We start from the raw sequence: 22,001 nt of genomic DNA on the forward strand, positions 1-22,001 counted from the left end.
TCTTCTGCCTCATGCTTCTCAGTGACAGACTCTTGCCATCTTTTGTCTTGTCTGAGGGACAGATGCTTGATACCTCCATTCCATGGGGCCGTGTGCCATACTTTGTCTTCGTCTTCCCGGGAAGCTGGTTCAGTACAATGTAAGAAGGAATGTGTAGGTGTCCTATGATTCCATTTGTGTGTGTCTGGCTGTGTGTTTAATGATGTACACGTAATTTTACCATGGAGAGCCGGAGCTGGCTCTCCTGTCTAGCTGATCCTGCCTATTTCTTAACTCCCCACCTTCACGGACATCATATTGGCAACTTAAAATCAGCCACGGTGGGAGTATTGGCACCCTGAAAATTGGCAAACACTCCAAATCATGGCTTTTTGTTCCACGGTGAAGATGGAAGGTGAGGTGGGGTGAGGGCTTAGAAATGTCTCGAAGAAACAAGAAACACCAAAAATAGGTACCTGTACAGAATGGAACTGAAGAACGCGGGTATTGGAGAGGTTTTTGTTTTGGGGTTTTTTTTTTTTTTTTTTTTTTTGGCTTTTTGAATTTTTTGTTATGTGGATAACTATATATTTTTTTTTAAAGAGAAGTTTCTTTCTTTTTTAAGAACAAAGACTTCCTGCTGTGTTTATTAATCCCACACCATCAGCTGGAAACTGCCTGGGGCAGAACTGTCTGATTGAGGAAGAGATCAGAGCCTGGAGAGATGTCTTCACTGTGGCCTCAGTGGAGTGATGTGCTGGGAGTGGGGATTGGGGCTGGGCACACACCGAGTACAGTAGCAGGCAGTCCTAGAACTGCCTGTCGAGTCTGAGAGGGGAGTCAGAACATGCCAGGCCCTCAGTCAAGACATCAGGCCAAAACTCACTCGGGTCACCAAACTCCAAGGATGAAATGGAAAATGGGCATGAAGACAGGACCCTAAGAATGGTCCAGCTCTAGGGAGGCTGAGGGAGGGGACAGGCTAGAAGGGGCACTTTTCCCTGGAGGGTCTTTCAGATTCTGGAGCTGGGGGCAGCTTTTTAGGCCATTCCTGAGAACTTTTCCCCTGCAGCTGAAGTTAAAAAGGGACATACGCTCTGCCCAGGAGGGATGGAGGGCAAACTGGGGCAGCAAGGAAACAAATTAAGAGGCTGGTTCCTTACCGCTGGGGAGGATGCTCACCAAACCCCCTGGAGAGGCAGCAGTCCACAGTAAACAAGTTTCAGGGAATGAAGCAGAACTCTGGTCGGATTCCATGAAGCTCATCATACTCCATAAAAGGACCCCTAGAAGCCCTGGTCTGTGCCAGGGGTGGGTAGTAGTTCCCTTTGGAGGGTTTGGGGGAGTGGCTTGGAAATTCTAGGTGGAGATCATGGAGGCCGCAGGTGCAAGATGGGCCACAGCCAGAGAAACCCATCAGATCTACAGCAAGATGCAGGATCTGGAGGACAGCCCCAGGATGGGCTGCTAGGACTGCACTGATGGGGGAACCTTGGGGATACAATCCCATTCCTCCCATTGGGCCCGGATGCTTGGGGAAGGAGACTCTCCAGGAAACAGAAAACAAAGGGCCAAACATTTGCTTAGGATGGTCAGGAAATTGGGGGAGGGGGCACAGTGAGAGGAAGGAGTGGGCTGCTCCCCTGGCAACAGCTAAAGGCCACAGTCTGTGCCCCCCAGGGCCCTCAGACATTTCCAAACTCCACCTGACAGCATGGGCAGTGGCCTTTGAAGTCATGTCAGTTAGGGGCTGCCTTGAGTTACAAGGGAATTGCAAATCCCAGCAGCCCTGCCAGGCAACGAGGACAAATAAGGCCATGCCTTGGCCTCCGTTTTAGTGTGCTGCTAACGTCCTTCAATTTTTAGATAAATGAGAGGCATACAGCCCAAGAGATCCCTATCTTCCCATACTGTGGGGCCTCGAACAACCTTAAAATGCTACTGAATCTATTAATGACCCATATCAATTACAGGTAAACTAAGTCTGCCTCTGCTGACATTTGCCGTCGACACTTTGAAGGTGGAGTTCCCATGGACATCACTAATCAGAGTAGCCAGCTGATTCAGTTACTTGGGAACATATCTGACCGTTGACTCACCCCCTCCAAAAAGTCTGTCACGAGGCCAGAAAACCCTCATGAGATACCAGAGGAAATCCTGCAAAGCCTCAGTCATTCCCTTAACCAAGTGTTTGCTGAGTGCCAAGGATGTGGGTGGTGGCGGGGTGGGGTGGGTGGCAGCGTGGCTAGCCTACCTGCAGGGGATGATGGGCCTGTGACTAGTACAGTCACCATCAGGCCTTAGGCCCAAGGACAGCTCTGTGCTCTATTTGGGACAGTATCTCTTGCACCTCATAGGAGGCCCAACACTTAGTGCTAGGTGCTCAGTAAAAAAATTCGAAACAAATACTACAATACTACAATATGATACTTTTGCTAACAAACCTTTGGGAAATCAAAAGGAAGTGGTTCATTCTGCCAGGGAATTAAAGAAAGCTTTGTAGAAGAGGCTGCAGGTCAAGCTGGTCCTTGAAATGGAGAAGTCAGTGAGTAGAGCAGGCAGAAGAGCCGTCCAGAAAGAGGGCAGTGATGGGGCAAGAGGCCAGGCAGGCGGGGAGGCAGGACAAGGCGGGGGGCGGAGGGGGGTGTATCTTGAATTGCAGATATATCCAGGCCCTGTGAATTCTGCACGCTATTCACAGACTCTGGAGTCCATGTGACAGATTCTTTGACTCAGAAGCCAAGTGACCTCTTCAGAAACAAGACTTTACTTTTGTCAGAGTGAAACCATGCCATGTTTTCTTTCTCACCTTGGCTGCCTGGGAGCTCCTGAAGTGCTGAATCTCCTCATAGTCCCACCCAGGACCTTTCCTCTAACAGATCCTGCATCAGTGCTCTGCTGTTGTGTTAACAACGCAACCATGAATGTAGCATCTCAAAGCAGGACACACTTAATAGCTCTTGGTTTCTCCCGCAAGTCCTGGCAAGGCTTAACTGGGTCTTCTGCCAGGCTTGGGTCTGAGGATTGACTGGGGCAAGATCTGGTTCCAGGTTGGGCAGTCGACAGCAGGGGTCAGTTCCTTGCAGGCTGTGGGGCAGAGGTCTTAGTTTCTCCCCTGTGTAGCTGGTATCTCAGGATCCTGTCCTCTCTATAGGCGGAGCACGATCAGTGAAGCTGGTCACTGAAACCTCAGGTAATGTAATCAGATGCACTTGACCATGGCCACAGGTCACCATTGGTAAGAACAAGCCCCACCCTCATTGAGTGGGCACGTTTTAGAGGAAGACCAGGGGGAAGGATCATGGGACCACCTTGGTTGGTGGCCAAGGTCCTCATCAGATATTAACAGCTAGTTAATTAAAGTAGTCGTGTGGGCACTTAAAGATACACCATTACACAGACATAGACTGTCTCCGCAGGAAGGCAGTGAAGTGAGTTCTTTGCCTCCCAAGAATGCTTTCCCTGCCCCCACAGCATCTGCCACTAGGCTGGGCAAAAAAACAAGTCAATAAATCTGAAATGAAATGTCCTAGGATTTGCGTTACTGCTGGAACAACCTGGAGTTTTCTACCATCAAGGTAATTATTGGCTTGTCATAAATTTCTCGATTAACCTATGTAATTTAAAAAAGCCATATACCAATTGTAACAGCCACAAAGTGGGAACTAGGACAGACATCACTATTAAGAATGTGGGCCCTTCCCTAGAAAAATGTCTCCTACTAACCAACACCTGTGATTTTCCCCTACTCTGAGGGTGAGCTATGTGCATGGGTACTGTTTCCCAATTCTGCTAGTGCAAAGCTGGACTGGCACTGCTTAAGCGCATGGCTCTGAAACCAGGTGACCTGGGCTGTAATGGAATTAGCGGCTACTGTAGGACCTTAGACAAGTCGCTTAACTTTCAATAATGATAGCCAGTATTTGTTTAGCCAGACTGAGCCAGACTCTTTACCTATATTAAACCCATATAAATCAAATTAAATTAAACCCATATAAATTCATTTAGCCCCTATCACCCCGCTGGGAAACAGACACGGTTAGTAGCCCCATTTTATAGATGTGAGAATTGAGGAATAACGGTTGAGGCCTGGGACTAAGATTCTCAGCCTGGTCAAGAGCAGGGGGAATGCAGGGCAAATGGTGGACAAGAGGACCGAGGACAAATGCACAGCAGGGTGCTGGTGCGGAACAGATTCTCTTTCTAACCTTCTGTCCCCACTGCCAACCCCCGCCACGTAGGACTGGTAAGAACCGTGGTTTGCTATTTGAACCACTCCTATTGCCCAAGACCTTGAACGCAACTTGCACCCTTTGCAGGGTGTGGTGAGCAGAAAGGAGAAGCCAGAATGCCACTATTGGGGGAACTGGATTCTATGCCGCTTCCAGCCACCCTTTCAGGATAGTCACACTCCCCCTCTGCTCCTTAGAAAATAAGATAAGGCACCAGGGAAGGAGGAAAGGAGCCCACACTGCCTCCTACCCCCATAGAGAGTGAGCTCTGGGCCTCCCTGGATCTGGATGTTCCAAATCCTTCATCCTCCTCCCACCCCTACCTCTTGATCTTTAGCCACCTGCGGCCGCCTCCCCTCGGGCTCTGGGGAGGGGCAAACCAGGTACTCCAAACCTCCCCCACAGCCAGACACCTACGTAATCCAGAACCCCTTCCTCTGCCCAGACGCCCCCACCCCCACCCCTGTAGCCCGGGCTGGAGGCCACCCTGCGAGTCTGCCTTCTGCGGTAGGGCTTAGCAACCCTCCCTCAGAAGCAGACACAGCGTTTCCTCCACTTTTCCCGCCAACATGGCCGAGTGACAGCCAAGAGGCTCCCCGGGGGCACAACGGCACTGTTCCACAGAGACCAGACTGAACAGGGGTCCGCTGGGGCTGACTGGATCCGGCAGTGTGGACAGGACGGCGCTGCGGGCATACGGTGCCCATGCGGCCCGTGAGGACCCCAAGCCTGCTCTCACTCCCTAGAACCCACTTTTCTGCCTAGCTCCTTCCTTCCTGATGTTGTGGAGAAGATTCACGGCCCAGAGCGCTCTGACGCTTGACGCTGCAGTGTGCCAGGTTCCTCTGGGGGTAGGGACCACCTGCACGCGGTGGGCAGTTGGTGTCTCCCAGCTCTGCCCCGCCCGGTGCGCGCGTGGGTTGCCCTCTGCAGTGGGGTCAGCCAGGCCAGGCCTCCTAGCGCCTGGACTGCGCTCCCTGCCCCTTGGGCGAAATGTGAGGCCCCTCTACCAGCCGGAGGTCACCTCTGGCTCCGCGAACACTGCACCCACCCGACCTCCGTCGCACAGCGCGCAGCCAGGGGACGGACACGGGACGCCAAAAGCGCTTCCCTAATAGCGTAGGCGCGCGGGCCGGGGGGTCAGCTTTGCGCACAGATGGACACAGTTGCGGACAGGGGCCGCAGGCCTTGGCTTTGGGGACAGGAGGGACGGAGCATTACGTCCGGAGAGGGCTCGGCTTCCCGCTGGGGATCACGGTGGGGGGGGGCTGGGCGGGGGCGCCGCCCGACCGGCTTGCAGAACGCGCCTCCGCCATGCTCTGGTTGAGCCCTGGAAAAACCCCGGCGCGCATGGGAGAGGCGGGCCAGCTCGCAAGGACGGCGGGAACAAAGGCGGCCCCGCGGCCGGATGCAGTCATGGAAAAACCCAACGGGGCGCCGGGGCGGGGGCGGCAGAGAAGAGGCGGCGCGCGCCCCGCAGCCCTGACGCCTTTGCCGGTCGGTCCGGGCGGGGCTGCTCTCAGCGCCCGCCCCGGGGCGCCCCTTGTAGGAGGAGTTGGGGGGAGGAATAGGGGAGAATTGGGGAGGCCCGGGAAAACAGAAAATGCTGGATCGGGAAGGGAGGCCTGTGCCTGGGGCCAGAGAACCTGCAGCCCCCACGGTCGGGGTGCTTTTGGCCGCGAGGCGAGGGAAGGGTGGCCCGGGCTGGTACTCGCCCGGCACACGCAGCGATGCACACGGCCACTTGGCCGCCGCGGTAGCCGGGGGCGGCTAGCCCGTAGGGGGCGCACACAGACCCGCGCATTGGCCCGGACGCGTGTTCCGAGGCGCACACGCGGAGTCCTTTACACGCACGCGCGCACAGACACGCGAGCTGCCCATACCTCCCAGGGCCGAGGGAAAGAAAGGGTCCGACCGAGAGGGAGCGAAATGTTCGTTAGGGCGGTCCCGGGGGTTTAGTTTCAGAAGCCGTGGGCGGGGCCTTAGTAGAAGAGGCGGTTGGGCCCCCACCCCCACTCCGTATCGCAGGTGCGGGCGGACTGGGCCACCTGGGCCGACCGCGTGCCCAGATACCGCCTGGAGTTTCCCTCCCGTGGGGGACGCTTCTTGCCCTGGCCTAGGTAGTTCTGTGAACCTGGCTGTGGACTGGGAGGCAGCACGGCGGCGGCGGGGGGGGGGTTTATGTAGAAAAGGAAAGTGTTGGCTCAAGTTGGATCTACTGACTCCTGAGGCCTTTTCCAGCTCTGACTTGTTATGAAGAAGGAACTGGACCCAGAAGCCATAAAAGGAGTTGGTGGGAGCCGAGAAAAAAAGTCTTGGGCCCCAGCCACAGCTCTTCTTGTTTTAAATGTCCCCTTGTTTATTTACGTTGCTCCTTGCCATGGGGTCGCAGGGGGCAAAGCCTAAACCTGTGGGGTCCCTACGATAGGGAAGGGATGTAGAATTTGAGGCTAGGATCAGAGGATCAAGGATCAGAGGAGACCCCAGAATCTGCCAGAATCGAGGCTGCTGTGTTAGGGTGGCAGGCGGGGGTCCCTGAAGGCCAGAGGGCAATGAAGCAGAAGACCATGACTTCAAAAGTTTCAAGAAGGGGCCTTTTTTTTTTTTTTTTTTTTTTAAATGAGCGTTGACTGTTGGAACTGTTGCTGGAACACAGCAGGGAAATACAGCAAATGTAGAGGTTCTGGCTTGCATTCAGAACACAGGATCTACAGAAGTAGGGACAGCAGCGACATGACAGGGTCAGATGAGCTGACATCTACTTGGGGTCCCCTTGGGAACTGAGGTTGGAATCAGATGACCCAGCTGTGCCTCTTCCTAGCTTCCTGGTTTTGGGGATCTTGTCCAACATCTTTGGCCCTCAGATTCCTCATCTGTAAAATGGGAACAAGAACTCGTGCACCAGAGTGTTCCGGGGATTAAAAGAGTGTCTAAGTCCTCCTTCCATCTTGCCTTTCCCTCCTTTTCCACTTCTCAAGGTCCCTGGTGCTTGCTCACTAGGACTCCTTCCAAGTCCCAGTTTCTTGGAAGCAGGTGGCGTCCAGTGGGACGAAGGCTGGGGAGCAGCGCCCTCTAGTGGTCGATACCAGGAGGGTCCCGTCAGTCCTTGAGAAACGCCCAGGCTAACGTGATTAGTGCACGTTAGAGCCTCCCCAGGGCTGATCGGAGCCCGAGCTCCGGGGGCTCCACTCGGAGAAGCCTTTCCTTCTGATTCAGTTTCCCCCTGGAGCGAGCAGAGAAAATAGCAGTCTCTCCTCTGACCTCCGGCAGCCCAGCTTTCGCAGCTTTAAAAGGCTTCTCTCACTTCTGCCCTGGAGGAATATATGCACTTAGCCTTCATACTGGGTTTTATAGCTTGCAAAACACTTTGACACACATTACTTGTCCCTGAGGTGTGCTGTTTCTGGGTGGTGATGGCGCTCCTTGGATAGAGGCTCGTGGTTGGGAGTGTGGCTCCAGTGCGGGGGACAGATTTGGATCCTGCCTCTTCCATCCAGCTCTGTAACCAGGGCGACGTTCAAAACATTGAATAATCAGTAGGGCAGGCAGCGACCAATCAGAACAGGCCCTGTTCTAACCGCCTGGTGTGGCCAAAGGCGTGTGTACCTGCTGAAGATTCTGGAATAACCTCAACCTCCTGGGGCCTCTGTTTATTCATCTGCAATATGGGCACGTTTGTTATACTAGTACCGCTTTAGAGGACAGTCCTGAGGACTGGCTTAGTTCAGGGTTGTAAAGGATCGAGAAACCAGTGTCTGACACCTAGAAAGCACCAAATAAGTATTGGCTTTATGATTGGTCTGAGCTCCTCTCAGACTCAGTGACTCAGGGTGGTTGCAACTTTTTTTTTTAAAATTTATTTTTATTTGACAGATAGAGATCACAAGTAGGCAGAGAGGCAGACAGAGAAAGAGGGAGGAGGAAGCAGGCTCCCCGCTGAGCAGAGAGCCCAATGCGGGGCTCGATCCCTGGATCCTGGAATCATGACCTGAGGTGAAGGCAGAGGCTTTAACCCACTGAGCCACCCTGGGCACCCCGGGTGGTTGTAACTTTTAAGGGAGACTCTCTTCTCAAACCACCTCCTTGTCTGGCTCCCCATTTATTCTGTATTCTCAAGAAGTGCTTCTCAAACTTCATCATGCATCCGAATTTCTGGGGGATCTTACTAAATTGCGGATTCTGATTCAAGAGGCCTGGGTGGGGCCTGGGTTTCTAACTTTCATCTAAGCTCCCTGGTGGTGCTGATGCTGGTCCTAGAAGCAAGGCTCCAGAAGATGACTGTGGACACAGAAGGGACAGCTTGTTGGCCTGTAAATATTTACTGAGCACCTACTCAGTGCAAGGCAGTGCAGGGTTCAAAACAAGTTCCAGGACTGGCCTCTAACCTCAAGGAGCAGAGGGGCTATTGCAAAAATACCAGTTAGTAACAGGCCAAAGAGCAAACATGCCAAACAAACAGCAGGTGAAACATGTGGTGAGTCCTGTCTCTGCCCAGCAGCTGGAGTGAGGATTTAACCAACAAGGTTATTGCCCTGCTCAAAACTGCCCAGTGGCTCCCACCTCACTCAGAATAAAAGCTGAACTCTTCCGGATTCTTCTTCTAGGCCCTGCCATCATCTGGCTTTGTCTCTGACCTCATCTCCCATCGCTTGCTTTATTCTAGACTCACCATTTGTTCCTGCGAACCCAACATCCCAACTTCCTACCTGAGAGCCTTTGAAATTGCCTGGGTTGATGCTTGTCCGTCAAACTGGCCTCTTATTGCCCCCTTTGAGAGACTTTCCTTGACCCAGAGGAAATCTAACCCAAAGTAGCCAGCCACCTCCAGCTCAGATCATATTTTCTCTATTGTATCATTCTGTTGTTTTTTAATAGAGCTTCTAAGTTCGATGTTACTGCATTATATTTTTGGCGGCTTTGTGTTGGCCCCATGAAGACAGAGGTGTTTGCCTGCCTTGCTCTGCTTTACCACTAGGACGGAGAACAGCATCTTGTGCATAGTAGGTAGGTCTTCAGTACAGATCTGTTGAATGAATGAAAGAACAACGGTTTAAGGGCAGTTAAGGAGGTGAGAGGGGTCCCTGGGTGACCCCAATGGGTGAGAGACTTCATAGACGTAGTGTAGAGGAAGTTTATCAGGGAGGTCTCCTGGGATCACATCCGTGGAAAGGTCGAGAAGGTGGCAGGAGCAGGAAGAGGGAGAAGTAGGGCTTCAGGGCCAGCTGACCCCTGGGGAGCTCTCAGGCAGGGGAGATCTTTCATCATTATCCTCCTCGCAGGGCCTGATCCTAGGGTGAGGATGAACCCAATGGACTGAGACCATGGGCATGACATAGCCCTTGAGAGGCTGCGCACATACCCTTGACTTTTGTTCTTATTGTTTGAGTGTTGATTCGTGCCAAACCCTCATCAGTCAGCTGCTACATTTGCCATTTCAGCATCTTACAGAGATGCCCCTTAACTATTTTTTCAAGAGCAAGTGGTGTTCTTCAGCTGAAAACAGAGAACCAAACATCCAGCATTTGCATAGATGAACATTTCTGGAAGTATTCTGCAATTTGGGTCCTTTCATGGAAAAGCACTGGACACATTCCCTCCATGCGATATCTGATGGGCCTGAGGACCCCCAGCTCAATCTGTGTTGAATTTGTGGTTAGGAAAGTACCCCCCTATGGTGGCCAGCCATAGCATGGGGAGAGGATGACAGATGAACCCTGACAGAGGGAACAGATTGGACTCTGTGCCGGAAGACACCTTGCTTGGTGTCTAGGACTTGCCAGCTGGGCAGGGCAGGTTTTGTGAGTGTCCAACCCATACATAACCCAGGGCCCCAGTGCTTATTCAATGCTCTATTGTCACCATCTTGACATGCCTTTTTTTTTTTTTTAAGTTTAATTAATTAATTAATTAATTAATTTTAAAGATTTCATTATTCATTTGACAAAAAGATCACAAGTAGGCAGAGGCAGGCAGAGAGAGGGTGGAAAGCCGGCTCCTCTCTGAGCAGAGCGCCCAATGTGAGGCTCCATCCCAGGACCCTGGGACCACATCCTGAGCCGAAGGCAGAGGCCTCAACCCACTGAGCCACGCAGGCGTCCCTAAAGTTTATTTATTTTTAAGTAATGTCTACACCCAATGTGGGGCTCAAACTTATGACCCGGAGATCAAGAGTTACATGTTCTTTCAACTGAGCTGGCCAGACGCCGCCCATCTTGCCATTCTTTTTTTTTTTTTTTTCTTTGTTCTTTTTAAAAGATTTATTTATTTGACAGAGAGAGACACAGTGAGAGAAGGAATGCAAGCAGAGGGAGAGGGAGAAGCAGGCTTCCCACCAAACAGGGAGCCCGATGCAGGGCTCAATGCCAGGAACCTGGGATCATGACCTGAGCTGAAGGCAGACGCTTAATGACTGAGGCACCCAGGCGTCCCCCATCTTGCCATTCTTAATAGTTTTTGAACAAGGGAACTTGCATTTTCATTTTGCCCTAGGCCCCACAAATGTGTAGCTGTTTCTCTGGTTCTGAGGCCCAGGGCTGGTTCCCAAGGAATCCTCTGGGAGAGTCTGGTGAATCTATGTGGGAGGTGAGCCTGTGTGCACCCTAGAACAGGTCTTATATGCAAAACTGAGATCATAGAGCTTGCTTCACCCAGAGGAGAGGAGAAGAGAGGACCAGTGCTGGAGGCTTTTCTCGAGTGAGGATCGGGCTGTGGAAATTCACTGCCCAGGGAAAGACAGCTCGGTGGTTACTCCTTCAGAAATACCAAAAGCCTCTGGTCCTCAGAGCCCCTGGTCAGCAGTCAGACGGCTGACAAATGTGAAGGTTTATAGGGATGGGACAGATGCCTCTCTTGGGTGGGACAGATAGAGCATGGTCTGGCTCCCGGGCAAATAGCTGGTCTCCATGTCAATGCATACCAGTTCTGGGAGACCTGGGGCCAGATAGTCACGTCTCTGGATCCCGCATGGTCTGGCCTGTTTTGCAGGGGTAGGTGGTGGTGGCTCCTGGGAGACAGACACTGGGAGGCTTGATGTTATCCTCTTGCAACAGGTGTCATTAGGAGGGAAGAGCCCGAGAGGCCTGGCTAGACTGCATCGCCTGAGTCCTGAGACCTGGTTACATCCCCCTCCCGCAGCCCTAGGGGCCCCACAGGCAACCTGATGCCAGCTCTTAGGCCCAGATTTAGGTCACTGCTTTGTTTTTGCACACCTGATGGTCTTTCTGCTCCTGCTGTGTCTTGTCCCTCATTATCTTCCACTCCACATTTGAACCTCACCCTCTCTCCTCTGTGACTGATGCCAACTGCCTCAGTTTACCCACGGACGTGTAACTTTCACTCTCTTGCAGTTCGTCCTCAGTGGGCAGGACTGGGCTTGTTTCCTACATTGTCCCTCGGGCATTTCTGAACAAGGGACCTCTCATTTTATTTCTGTATTGTGGTCCCCCAAAATCCAGAAGCCAATCTGCTGATGAGCTCCCCGGGACACGGAGGCCAGGTACGGAGGTCAGAGATCAGAACCTGACGCGGGGTTCTTAGTGCTGGAGGCATCTGGCAGCTTTGAGAGGGCCGTGAATGTCCATGGTCCCATGGGAATGCCGTGCTGAGCGCCTACTGTGTGCAAGGGCCGGGCCGCTACAAACAGAAGCCTCTTTCTTCCTAGAGTTTAGCCAGGAGGGCGTTTAGAAGTAGGACAACGCCTGCCCGATCCAGGGGCCTCCCCCTCAGGCGTGGGGAGAAACTCCGGGCGGCAGGGAGCGGAGGAGGGGCGTCCTCCCGTAGGGCGCAGACGCCGCCCCGCCTGGGTCGCCGGCCTCCGAGAGCTGAAAGGGCCTCTGTGTTCTGTCCCCCGCCTGCCCGCGGGCCAGCAGCGCATTTCCTCCGCTGCGCCAGACCCCGGAGGCTCCGCAGCCCCTCTGGGGACAGACACAAATAGTTCCCGGCCCAGCTGCCCGGCCAGTTACCTTGGGAACCAAACTCAATCGCCTGACGTCACCGGCCGTTGCATAGCAACCGGCGAAGACTCCCCCTCGCGCGGCCCCCGCCCCGGCGCGGAGGTCTCGGTCGCCCGGGACACGGCGAGGCGGGGCGGTCGCTGTCCCCACCGCCCCTCGCCCGCCGAGCCCCGCCCTCGGCCCCGCCCCGGAGCTGTGCTTCCCCTCATCACCACCATCGCCCCCCTCCCCAGCCCCCAACCCCGGCGGAAGGGGGCCGGCCCCAGCTGAGGAAGCGGCGCCGCCAGGCCTCGGGCCCGCGCGGCCTAAGTGCGACCCTCCGGCCGCCGGCGTTGCTGTCCCAGAGCGAAGCCTTTGTTTGCCGTCCCCCCGTCTGGCTGCCTCAGTTTTCCGTTCCAGTCTCGTTTCTCACCAGGCCCCAACCTGGGCTCCTGCTCCGGCAACAGGGAGCAGGTGGCCGGGCGGGGGCGTTTTCGTGCCCCTCCCCTCGGTGGCCCAGGAAATCTCTGCCTCGCTTGGCCACCTGCCTCGGGGGAGGAGACACCGGGCCCGCTCACGCCACTTCGCTCCCATCCCTGGTTCGCTCCTCCACTCCGGTGCCTTCCCCTGGCGTCTGTGCGGTGCCATTGACCTCTTGCCCTGACTGCAGTCGGACCGGGTCGCCCCTGGGTGAGGGGCATGGGGAGGGAGGGGCCTGCCGAGCGCCTGGCCGAGTTTCTGGATTTGGCCTTGTTCAGGGGCTGCGCTGGCTCCCTCCCATCACTGTTTCCTACCAAAGCCGATCATTACATGCTGAATCCCAAAGCCCAGCACTATGCCGTGGCTGGCCCTAATCGTCCACCATGTCCTGCCCTGGTCTGCCTCAACTTACCTATCTGTGGTCCGGGGTCACCTGAACTTCCTCCTCTTGCTAGAGGACCTTGCTTATCTTGTTGTTCACTGTTCAGTGTGGTGGAGGCCACCTGTGCGGGGTGTTTTTCCTCACCAGAAACTATTTTGACAAGTGCTAATAAAATGCAGGTGGTCAGAGAGGCAAAACCAGGTGTTTTAAGGGAATCCTATGTCCTCACTGGTTAATATTTAAAATTCAGAGAGGCAAAGGAATATTGTTTAATTCATGGAGTTAGAGGGAGTGCACTTAAGAATACCTCAGATCTTTCCAAAGCACTTGGTCAAGGGAAGCTTCTGAATGTGGGTGGAGCACTTACAGACTGATGGGAAAAGTGCTTTCTGTCCGAAGGTCCCCATTCAGTTGCAGGGGAAGGGATGTTACAGCAGTGCCACCGGCAGTAAGGACAAAGAAAAGCCGAGAGAGGACAGACTTCCTTAATTGCTGCCTCCTCCTCTCTAGGAGGGACATAGCTCAGGGTGCCAAAGAGCCACCTGCTCCCGGAGGTACCAGGGACTCTGGATGAGGAAGGCCTTTCCAACTGTGATCCCGGCTGAGCCAACCAGAGCTCTTCCCCATAGGATTTACCAGGCAGGATTGGGGAAACAGAGACCTTTCCTCTTAGTCTTGGAAGTGCAAGCTTGTGGGACTGGAGCCTTCAGGGGCTGTGTTCCTGCAAGGAACAGAAGCCTGGAGAGGAGGCAGAGCTGCCCTGGGAGGCAGAGGATGGTCCTTGATCCCGGGCATCTCCAAAGCCAGTTCTTCCTAGCCCTTCTGGGCTGGGCCCATCGGTCTGGCCCCCATGAAGCTGCTTCAAGCTGGTTTCTGTCACTTCCAAATTAAAAGACTCCTGATCAATACAGAGACAATGCAGAAAACCTCAAGGAAGGGAGAAAACTGACCTCTGTCACATGCCCAGCATTAAATGCTGTTTTTAAAAATATGCATTGGTGGGGCACCTGGGTGGCTCAGTGGGTTAAACCTCTGCCTTTGGCTGAGGTGGTGATTCCAGGGTTCTGGGATTGAGACCCACATCCGGCTCTCTGCTCAGCAGGGAGTCTGCTTCCCTTTCTCTCTCTGCCTGCCTCTCTGCCTAGAGTGTGATCTCTCTCTCTGTCAAATAAATAAAATCTTAAAAAAAAAATGCATTATCGGTGATAACATCCCTGTGAGGCAAATGGGAGACCTAATTTATAGATGAGGAAACTGAGTCTGGAAATGAGTAGGACTTTCATCTAGTCCCTCAGGGTCCACTTGAGGACTCCCTGGGGGGCAGCAGATGGCTTCCAGTCACCAGTTTAGGGGGTACTACTCTTCTAGAGATCCCCTGAGCCAGGTCCCACTCCTGAAGGCCTTTGCCATGGTGGGATCCTTTCTGGAGAACTCTGGGCCTTCTGAGGTCTGAGTCTTGGAGCGCTGTTCTACAAACATGGCCATGATCTTGGGCTCTGGCTGTGACTCCAGTGGGAGGGTCTAGCCCCCTCTGTCCTTCTGCCCTTATTCCTTTTTTTTTTTTTTTTTTTTTTTAAGATTTTATTTAGTTGAGAGAGTATGTGTATGAGTAGGTTGGGGGGGGCATGGAGGGGCAGAGAGAGAGGGAGAGGGAGAAGCAGACTCCCCACTGAGCAGACAGCCTGATCCCGGCTCTATCCCAGGACCCTGAGATCATGACCTTAGCAGAAGGTAGAGGGTTAACTGACTGAGCCACTCAGGTGCCCTCCTGCCCCTGATCCTAAGAACTTCCTAGGAACACATTTCCAGCCCAAGTCAGCTGGATTGGTGGTGGCTTAGTGTTTATTCTGAACCTGTGATGTAGTAAGAAATACATGTTTGGTCTCTGCCTCACTCCTGCCCTCTTCCTGGCACAGAACTTCAAAAACTCTTTGAATTTCTTGAGTGGTGAGAGGGGTGAGAGCAGCATCTTTTGTTGTTCATAATGTCCCTTTCAGAGATACCTGAGTTTATGTAACTGACTCTTGGAGATGGTGACTTGGGGCTAGAAACCAGGGAGCCAACCCTGGGATTAAGTTGAAACTTTCAGCACCCCCTACTTCATCTCTAGAAAGAGGAGATGGTCTGAAGATTGGCTTAATAACCAGTGATTTAATCAGTCAGGCCTATATAATGGAACTTCCATAAAAACACTAAACAAGAGAGTTTGAAGAGTTTCTGCGTTGGGAGAAAGCATCCGTGTGTCAGGAGGGCAGCATACTCCAACTCCTGGGAGACAGAAACTCCTGTGCTGGAGATCCTTCTGGAAGCTTGCCCTATGTACCTCTTTATCTGCTTGTTCATTTATATCATCTATAATATCCCTTATAATAAATGAGTGATAGTGTTTTCCTGACTTCTATGATTTCTTGTAACCAGTTATCCAGGCTGAGGAGAGAGTTGTGGGAATCCCTGATTTGTAGCCACATCAGACAGAGGAAAGGGTACCTAAGGGACCTGAAGTGGGGCAATCTGGTGGGACTGAGTCCTTAACCTGTAGGGTTTGTGCTAACACCAGCAATTTCTTTTGGGTCGCCTGGGTGCTTCAGCCGTTAAGCTAAGTCTGCCTTCTGCTCAGGTCATGATCCCAGGATCCTGGGATCCAGGCCCCCACCCACTGGCTCCCTGCTGTGTTCCCTCTCTTGCTCGCTCTCTCTCTCTGTCAAATAAGTAAGTAAGTAAGTAAGTAAGTAAGTAAGTAAATAAATAAAATCTTAAAAAAAGAGAGTTTTCTTTTAACTCCCATTTCTCTCACGAGTGTCTCAAATCCCCAAACATCCTTAAGTCTGGGCTTTGGCATTATGCCCTCCTGCCACAGGCCAGTGCTGTCTTCTTTCCAGCAGAGGGCGCACTCTCCACTCTTAGGGACTGGAAGTGCAAGATTGGGCAGTCTCTGCAACTGGGCTTGGTTGTAGCTCAGAGAGGATCCAGTCTTTTGTTTAAATATGTAAATGTGTACTTAAGACCTTCGTATACTTTCACACTTTGTTACATCCCCCTGGGGGGACTCCCCTTTTCTGTGGTCACTTTCTCTTGGAGACACTCTTTCCTGGCTAGAACCTGTGCCTCACCCAACCTATAAACTTGATCACAATCCCATGGTGACTTTAACCAATTAGCCAGGTGGCTGTAGACTAAACAGTAACATAGGCCTTACAAAACAAATGAAAACACTGACCAAGATCTAGCCTCCCCCACCATTTTTAAAAAACCATTCTCAAGGTGGCGTTAAATTTCTAAGTTTTCTTACCACGGAGCTTCTCTTTAAAAAGATCTTTGAACTTTTTCTACAGATTGAACTTGTAGGTTCCCACCCCACTGCACAGAAGGCCGTCTACGCTCAGGGCAGCTGGGGAACAAGTCCTTCAGGGCAGGGCCACAGTGTTCCTCCTGCTCTCTGCCAGGACCTGTTGGTGCGCTTCCCTTAGCCAAGCCCCTGCTGGGCTCAGATGTCCTGATGCTACCCTTGCCCCCGGCCTGAGTGTCTTTTTCCCCAGAACCTCGGCTTACTGTCTGGTCTCCCCACAGCACAACAACCCCCCACCCCAAAAGATGGTTGTTGATCCTGGAGCAGCGCCAGTGGTTGTCAGGTGTTAAGTCCAGCACCTGAATGAGAGGAGTAAGAATGTGCCCTTACACCCCTTTTGGGGGTGAAGTAAAAACTTTGTGCTTCAATTCTCAAGGCCAGAGAATACCCTCCCGAAGGCCACCCCGTTATTCTGATGACTGCTCATTCTTTTTCCCCTCACCCACCACCTTGTTCCTCCCCAGTAGTGCTCCCTTTGTTCATTTGCAGCCTGCACCGGGCCACTTGCCCAAGGTGGGCTGGCGCACTCCAGCCCTCAGACTTCCGGGAGGCGGGGGTGTCTCAGCCACTGCTTCCCTTTTGCCGGGAGGGTGAGGGAGTGGGTGGGGGTATGGAAATGGGGCTTTTCCCTAAGTGCCTGCCTTGGACCTTTCCTTTCTTCCTCTTGCCGGTTTTTTTGTTTTTGTTTTTTTTTGTGTTTTTTTTTTTTAAATATTTTATTTGACAGAGATCACAAGTAGGCAGAGAGACAGGCAGAAAGGAGGAAGCAGGCTCCCTGCCTAACACCCTGGGATCATGACCTGAGCTGAAGGTAGATGTTTTAACCCAGTGAGCAACCCAGGTGCCCCTCCTCTGGCAGTTTTATCCAAAGCTGGAGTGCGCACTTCTATCACTGTCTCAGCCTCAGCCCTCCAGTGTGCAGGTTTGACCTTCTACCCCACCGCAGCACCACCTAGATGCCTGGGGCAGAGGGTCCCACCTACAGAGAAGAGGTGCTGCCAGGAGGATTTGCCCACAGGACCGTTTATATTGTGGCAAAGAGGAAGGCTGGAGCAAGTAGGGAAAGTCAGTCCTCTTTGGCAATGTCTCCACCAAAGTCTGTCATTATAATCGCGGTGCTAACACGGAGCACTCAAGTGCGCGTCACACACTTGACTCATTAACTCATGTCGCCCTCAGAGCAGCCTGATGCAGTTGGTACTGTTATCATTGACATTTTCCCAATAAGGAAACTGAGGCACAGGGCCATGAAAGTAGCACAGTTAGAATATAGAGCAGGGTTCGAGGCAACTTGGTCCCCAATGCCAGGCTCTTATAACGCTTTAACACGCAAAATGGTGTTGGTGCCCCCTCCCCCGCCCGGTCAGGTAGGTGTGAGGCCCAGGCCAGGTAATGAGGTATTTGATTTCCAAAGCCTCAGTGATTGGTGGGGGAGAGAGAGCAAGGGGGCCAAACCCACCAGAGCTAGGGAGAACAAGGGCCTCTGTCTTGGCTGAGCCGCCTGGGAAAGGAGCCAGCAAGGAGGGGCCGGGGTGGGGGAGGGGCAGAGCTGGAGAGACGGAACCCTGAGGACCAGGCTGAGCCCAGGATCCAGCCATGCCTCCTTGGCAATTGTGCTTCTTGGCTAATCCCTTCAGCTGATCTGGTTTGAGTTTGGTTCCTGTCCCTTCCAACCTTTCCTTTGGGTTGGCAGTGTCTCTCTTGGACCTTGCGTGCCAGACAGTGGCACTTACCCAGTTCAAAAATTATTTGGGGAAAGCTTTTGGGGTCTACCCTGGTGGTATTATCACCTACCTGTCCTCTGCTCTGGGTTCAGGTCAGGTTGACCTGGTCGCCGCCCTCTCCAACTGAGCGCGTCTCAGGCCTTCCTCAGCTGGTGTTGCTGTCCCCTCTATGAGGGGACACCAGGGCTTCTCTGTTTCCACATATGACTCAGTTGATCCTCTGAAGACCCTGGTTACTGGGATCTGATCAACAGTCTTCCTCCTCTGAAGCTTTTGCTTTCAGGATGAAGACAGTTCATGTCTCACCAATGGAAAGTGGCAGCTCTTTGAGAAGACAGGGTAGACACCCCTGGTCTGTCTTTGCACCCCCTTGGAGCCTGGCAACCCACTTTCTCCTGGGAGCCTCCTGCAGGGTAAGGGTGACAAAGGCTTGCCTCTGGGGCCCTGGTGACATCAATCACTATGCCGGCCAGGTATGTCCCTCTAAAGAGAGCAGCTCGGCTGCTGCCCCTAAGAGATGCAGAAATCCATTTTTTAATCCATTAATTTTATCTTAAAATCTCCTGTTTTTAAGTGTTAGCAATTAACACACAATTTGAGAAACACCGTTCTGGGGGCACAAATATATTGGTGGGTGGGTTTCAGCCCAGGGCTCCTACTTGCGGACAGCTGAGTGAAGGAAACCATGGCTAGGGCTGAGGCAGGAAGCTGTGCAGGGTGGGACCCGCATTTGGCACTGGGACAAGAACAGGAGTGGGGTTGATGGGCCGCTCAGCGAGTCACATGACTGGTGTGGCACCGTGTCTGGCCAGAGGGCAGGCTAGTGGCTTTATGAAACAGGTGCTCCCTTTGCCACATAGACATTTATAAAGAAACCTGGGTCTAGGGTGGCCAACTCGTCACAGTCTGCCTGGGATTTTCCTGGTTTTAAATCTGAAAGTCCCACATCCTAGGAGCCTTCTCAGTCTCAAGCAAACCATGATGGTTGACCTAGATCCCTCTTCTGGCTGTGTCTCCTGCCTGCTGGAGGAGAGTCATGGCAGCCAGAATGTGTGAGCTCGGTGAGTACCAGACACCACGTGTTAGGCTCTGCGTTGTTTCTCTTGCATCTCCTGAACATTGTCATGGTGTAGATTACTTTTCTACCCTGTTGGATGAGAACCGTTCAGAGGGTGAAGCAACTTGTGCCGGGTCAGTGACAGCACTGGGGTGTGAACGGATATTGGTCTGGCTCTGTCCTCTCAACCCCACTGGGGGGCCCAGCCTGTCACACCAGCAGGACCCCCCAGCCTGCAATGCCAGCAGACCCCCACTCAGCCTGCCATGCCAACAGGTCATGCCTCCGGCCCACCACACCAGAAGGCCCTGGGGAAAAGTCAGGTCTCACTTCCTCAGGAACCCACTTATCTGGTTGGAGGTCCAGCCAAGGTCAATGTTTGCAAGTCTGAAGCCCCCACGCTAGCCCCCCCAGTCCTGCCCCACCCCCCGTCCTGCCAGGCTCTTCTCTTCCTGGATTCAGCGCCCACCCCCCCCCCCCCCGCCCCAACCCAACAGGACAACCAGGGAAGCCCTCAGGGGGTCACCTTTCTGCACTTAGAAAATAAACGCTCGCCAGTGCTTTATTGCCTAATCTGGGGAGAGCCCGCCAGGGCAGGGGTGGGTGAAGGAGCAGGAACGAGGGGGCCGGGGTTCTCAGGGGCTGAGAACCCAGTTCTTTGGGGCTCCTTGCGTGGGGTCTAGTCAGAGTTTGGACTGGGGTGACTGGGAAGGAGGTGGGTGGTCAGGAACCGCATGGCCGAGCGCACGTGCTCTAGGGTCCTCTGCTCCACCCTCCCCAGCATGAGGGTGACAGAGCGCAGGGCCAGGCTGGGTCCTGCCATCAGCCCAGAGGAGAAGGTTCTCCCCAGGATGCTGGAGACGGAGCGCAGGCTGGGCCCAGTGCTGTGCAGCAGGTCCGTAACGGAGCTGTGGCCAGAGGCCAGGAGGGCCGTGGCCATGCCCACAGGGGCCTCAGACCACACTAGGACGTCCGCCAGGGAGCTGATGGACCCCTCACCTCCGCCCAGCAAACTGGTCATGGAGCGCATGTAGGGGTTCTCCTCGCTGGCCATGTAAAGCCTGGGGTCTAGGGACATCCTGCCCAGGGCCACACCTTGGGGGCTGGGTGAGGGTGGGGTGCTGCCTCCTGGGGAAGGAGGCAACTGCAGAGCCTGCAGGTCGTCTGAGCTGTCCTCCAGATCCCCTTCAGTCACTGCCTGGGACCCGGCTCCTGGCAAAGCTTCAGTGTCAACGCTCAAGGCCTCCAGACCATCAGGTCCCTCCTCAGCGGTGTCAGTGGTGTTGGTGGCCTGACTGCCACGCAGATAGTCCATGTCTGCGGTGTTCATGATGGGCTGAGCATCCACAGTCCCGGGAAACTGTACCTCAGCCCCTGGGATGACTGGAGTTAATTCTTGTTCTCCGCTGGGGACACCTGTCATTTGTGGGGTCTTTTCTTCCATCAGGGAGTCCCGTTGAGAGCTCTGAAGACGCTGAGTTACACTCAAATCTTGCCCCAGGTCATCACATGCTGGGTCCTGGGGGCCCGTGGACACCGGCAGACTGCTTGAGGCTTCCCTGGGCTCCTGGCTGTGCGTTCCAGCAGCTTCAGGCTTGTTCTTGTCCCCAGATGCTGATGTGGGTTTGGAGGTCAACGACTCAATGGAGGGCCGATCTACATCATGCTGTTCAGGGGGCGCTCCAGCACCATCAGCCACAGGGGCCTCTGTGGGGAGGGGGACCTGATTTGCGGACCCCTTTGTGAGGCTGTCTGTGGATCTGCCATTGCCATGTGTGGGGATGCTGGCAACTCTGGCCTCTTCTGAGGGTCTGCTGGTCATTTAGGCCCTCCGTCACTTGTGCTGTTGAGGGAGTGACCACGGCCCAGCTCTCCTTGTTCGGGTAGTGAGGTCACAGGGGGCTGTAGGCAGCTGGTGATGTCATAGGTAGCTGCACACCAAAGGTCCTGAGCCTCTGAGTGGCTGCCCCAGTGGGCTGGGTCCACAGGACAATTTATTTACTTATTTATTACAAAGTTCATTTATTTATGTGTGTGAGAGAGAGAGTGAGAGAGAGCGCGCACCACCATGGGGGAGGAAGAGAAGCAACCTTCCTGCTGAGCAGGGAGCATAATGCGGGGCTCGATCCCAGGACCCTCCAATCATGATCTGAGCCACCAGGGGCCCCACGGGACAATTTATAGCTGAGTTTGCAGGTATATATGGAGAGAAAGGCAAATGCTTTGGCAAAAGAGCAGAGGTGTGTGTAAAGGGGCAGGTGCACCTGGTGCCCGGAGCAATCCGGGGACCCAGAGGGAGATTTATGATAAATGTTAGAAGGAGCCAGTTGCGGCATCTCTCTGTCCACTCTGGTGACTCAGGACCCGGATTGGGCCAGTCTTTCTGCAGAGAGTCAGTTTCCCCGCAGTGGTGAGCAGAATTAAATACTGTTCAGGATAGACTAACTACATAGCTAAGTTACGAAGAATGAGAGATCCCCGGGTTCTAGAAGGGTAAGCTTAACCAGAAGTGGAGGTGGGGACTGAGGTGAGTATAGGCTGAGGTCGGGGGTTTGGGACTTTCTAATGTTGTCAAAACAGGAGCTTTGGCCTTAGGGTACAAGAGAGGGTGCTGTGTTGAGCCCCACATCGGGCTCTCTGCTCAGCGGGGAGCCGGCTTCCCCCCTCTCTTGCTGCCTGCCTCTCTGCCTACTTGTGATCTCTGTCAAATAAATAAATAAATAAATAAAATAAAATCTTTTAGAAAAAGCAACAAACAAGTTGGGGTCCTGGGTCCACTGGCCCCCATCAGTGACACGGGCCTCAGCAAAGCCTGCCCATCAAACCAGACAGACCACTCGCTCTCTGCTCATCCTTGAGTGGGCGTTAAA

The 22,001-nt window shown here is 53.6% G+C and overlaps 1 protein-coding gene across 1 annotated transcript; it reads right to left on the reverse strand.

Moving 5' to 3' along the window:
* Positions 1-19,674: 19,674 nt before the first annotated feature.
* TEX44 (testis expressed 44) lies at positions 19,675-20,992 on the reverse strand. Its single transcript, XM_059168979.1, has one exon. It carries the CDS (start codon positions 20,951-20,953, stop codon positions 19,811-19,813), a length of 1,143 nt encoding a protein of 380 aa, XP_059024962.1. The 5' UTR covers positions 20,954-20,992; the 3' UTR covers positions 19,675-19,810.
* Between the last annotated feature and the right edge of the window lie 1,009 nt (positions 20,993-22,001).

The sequence above is a fragment of the Mustela lutreola genome, chromosome 3 (genome assembly GCF_030435805.1).
Source record: "Mustela lutreola isolate mMusLut2 chromosome 3, mMusLut2.pri, whole genome shotgun sequence".
Lineage (NCBI taxonomy): Eukaryota > Metazoa > Chordata > Mammalia > Carnivora > Mustelidae > Mustela > Mustela lutreola.

Bases quoted from the DNA above. Each gene is read 5' to 3' on its own strand.
- TEX44 (XM_059168979.1), bottom strand. From the start codon at position 20,953: ATGACCAGCAGACCCTCAGAAGAGGCCAGAGTTGCCAGCATCCCCACA.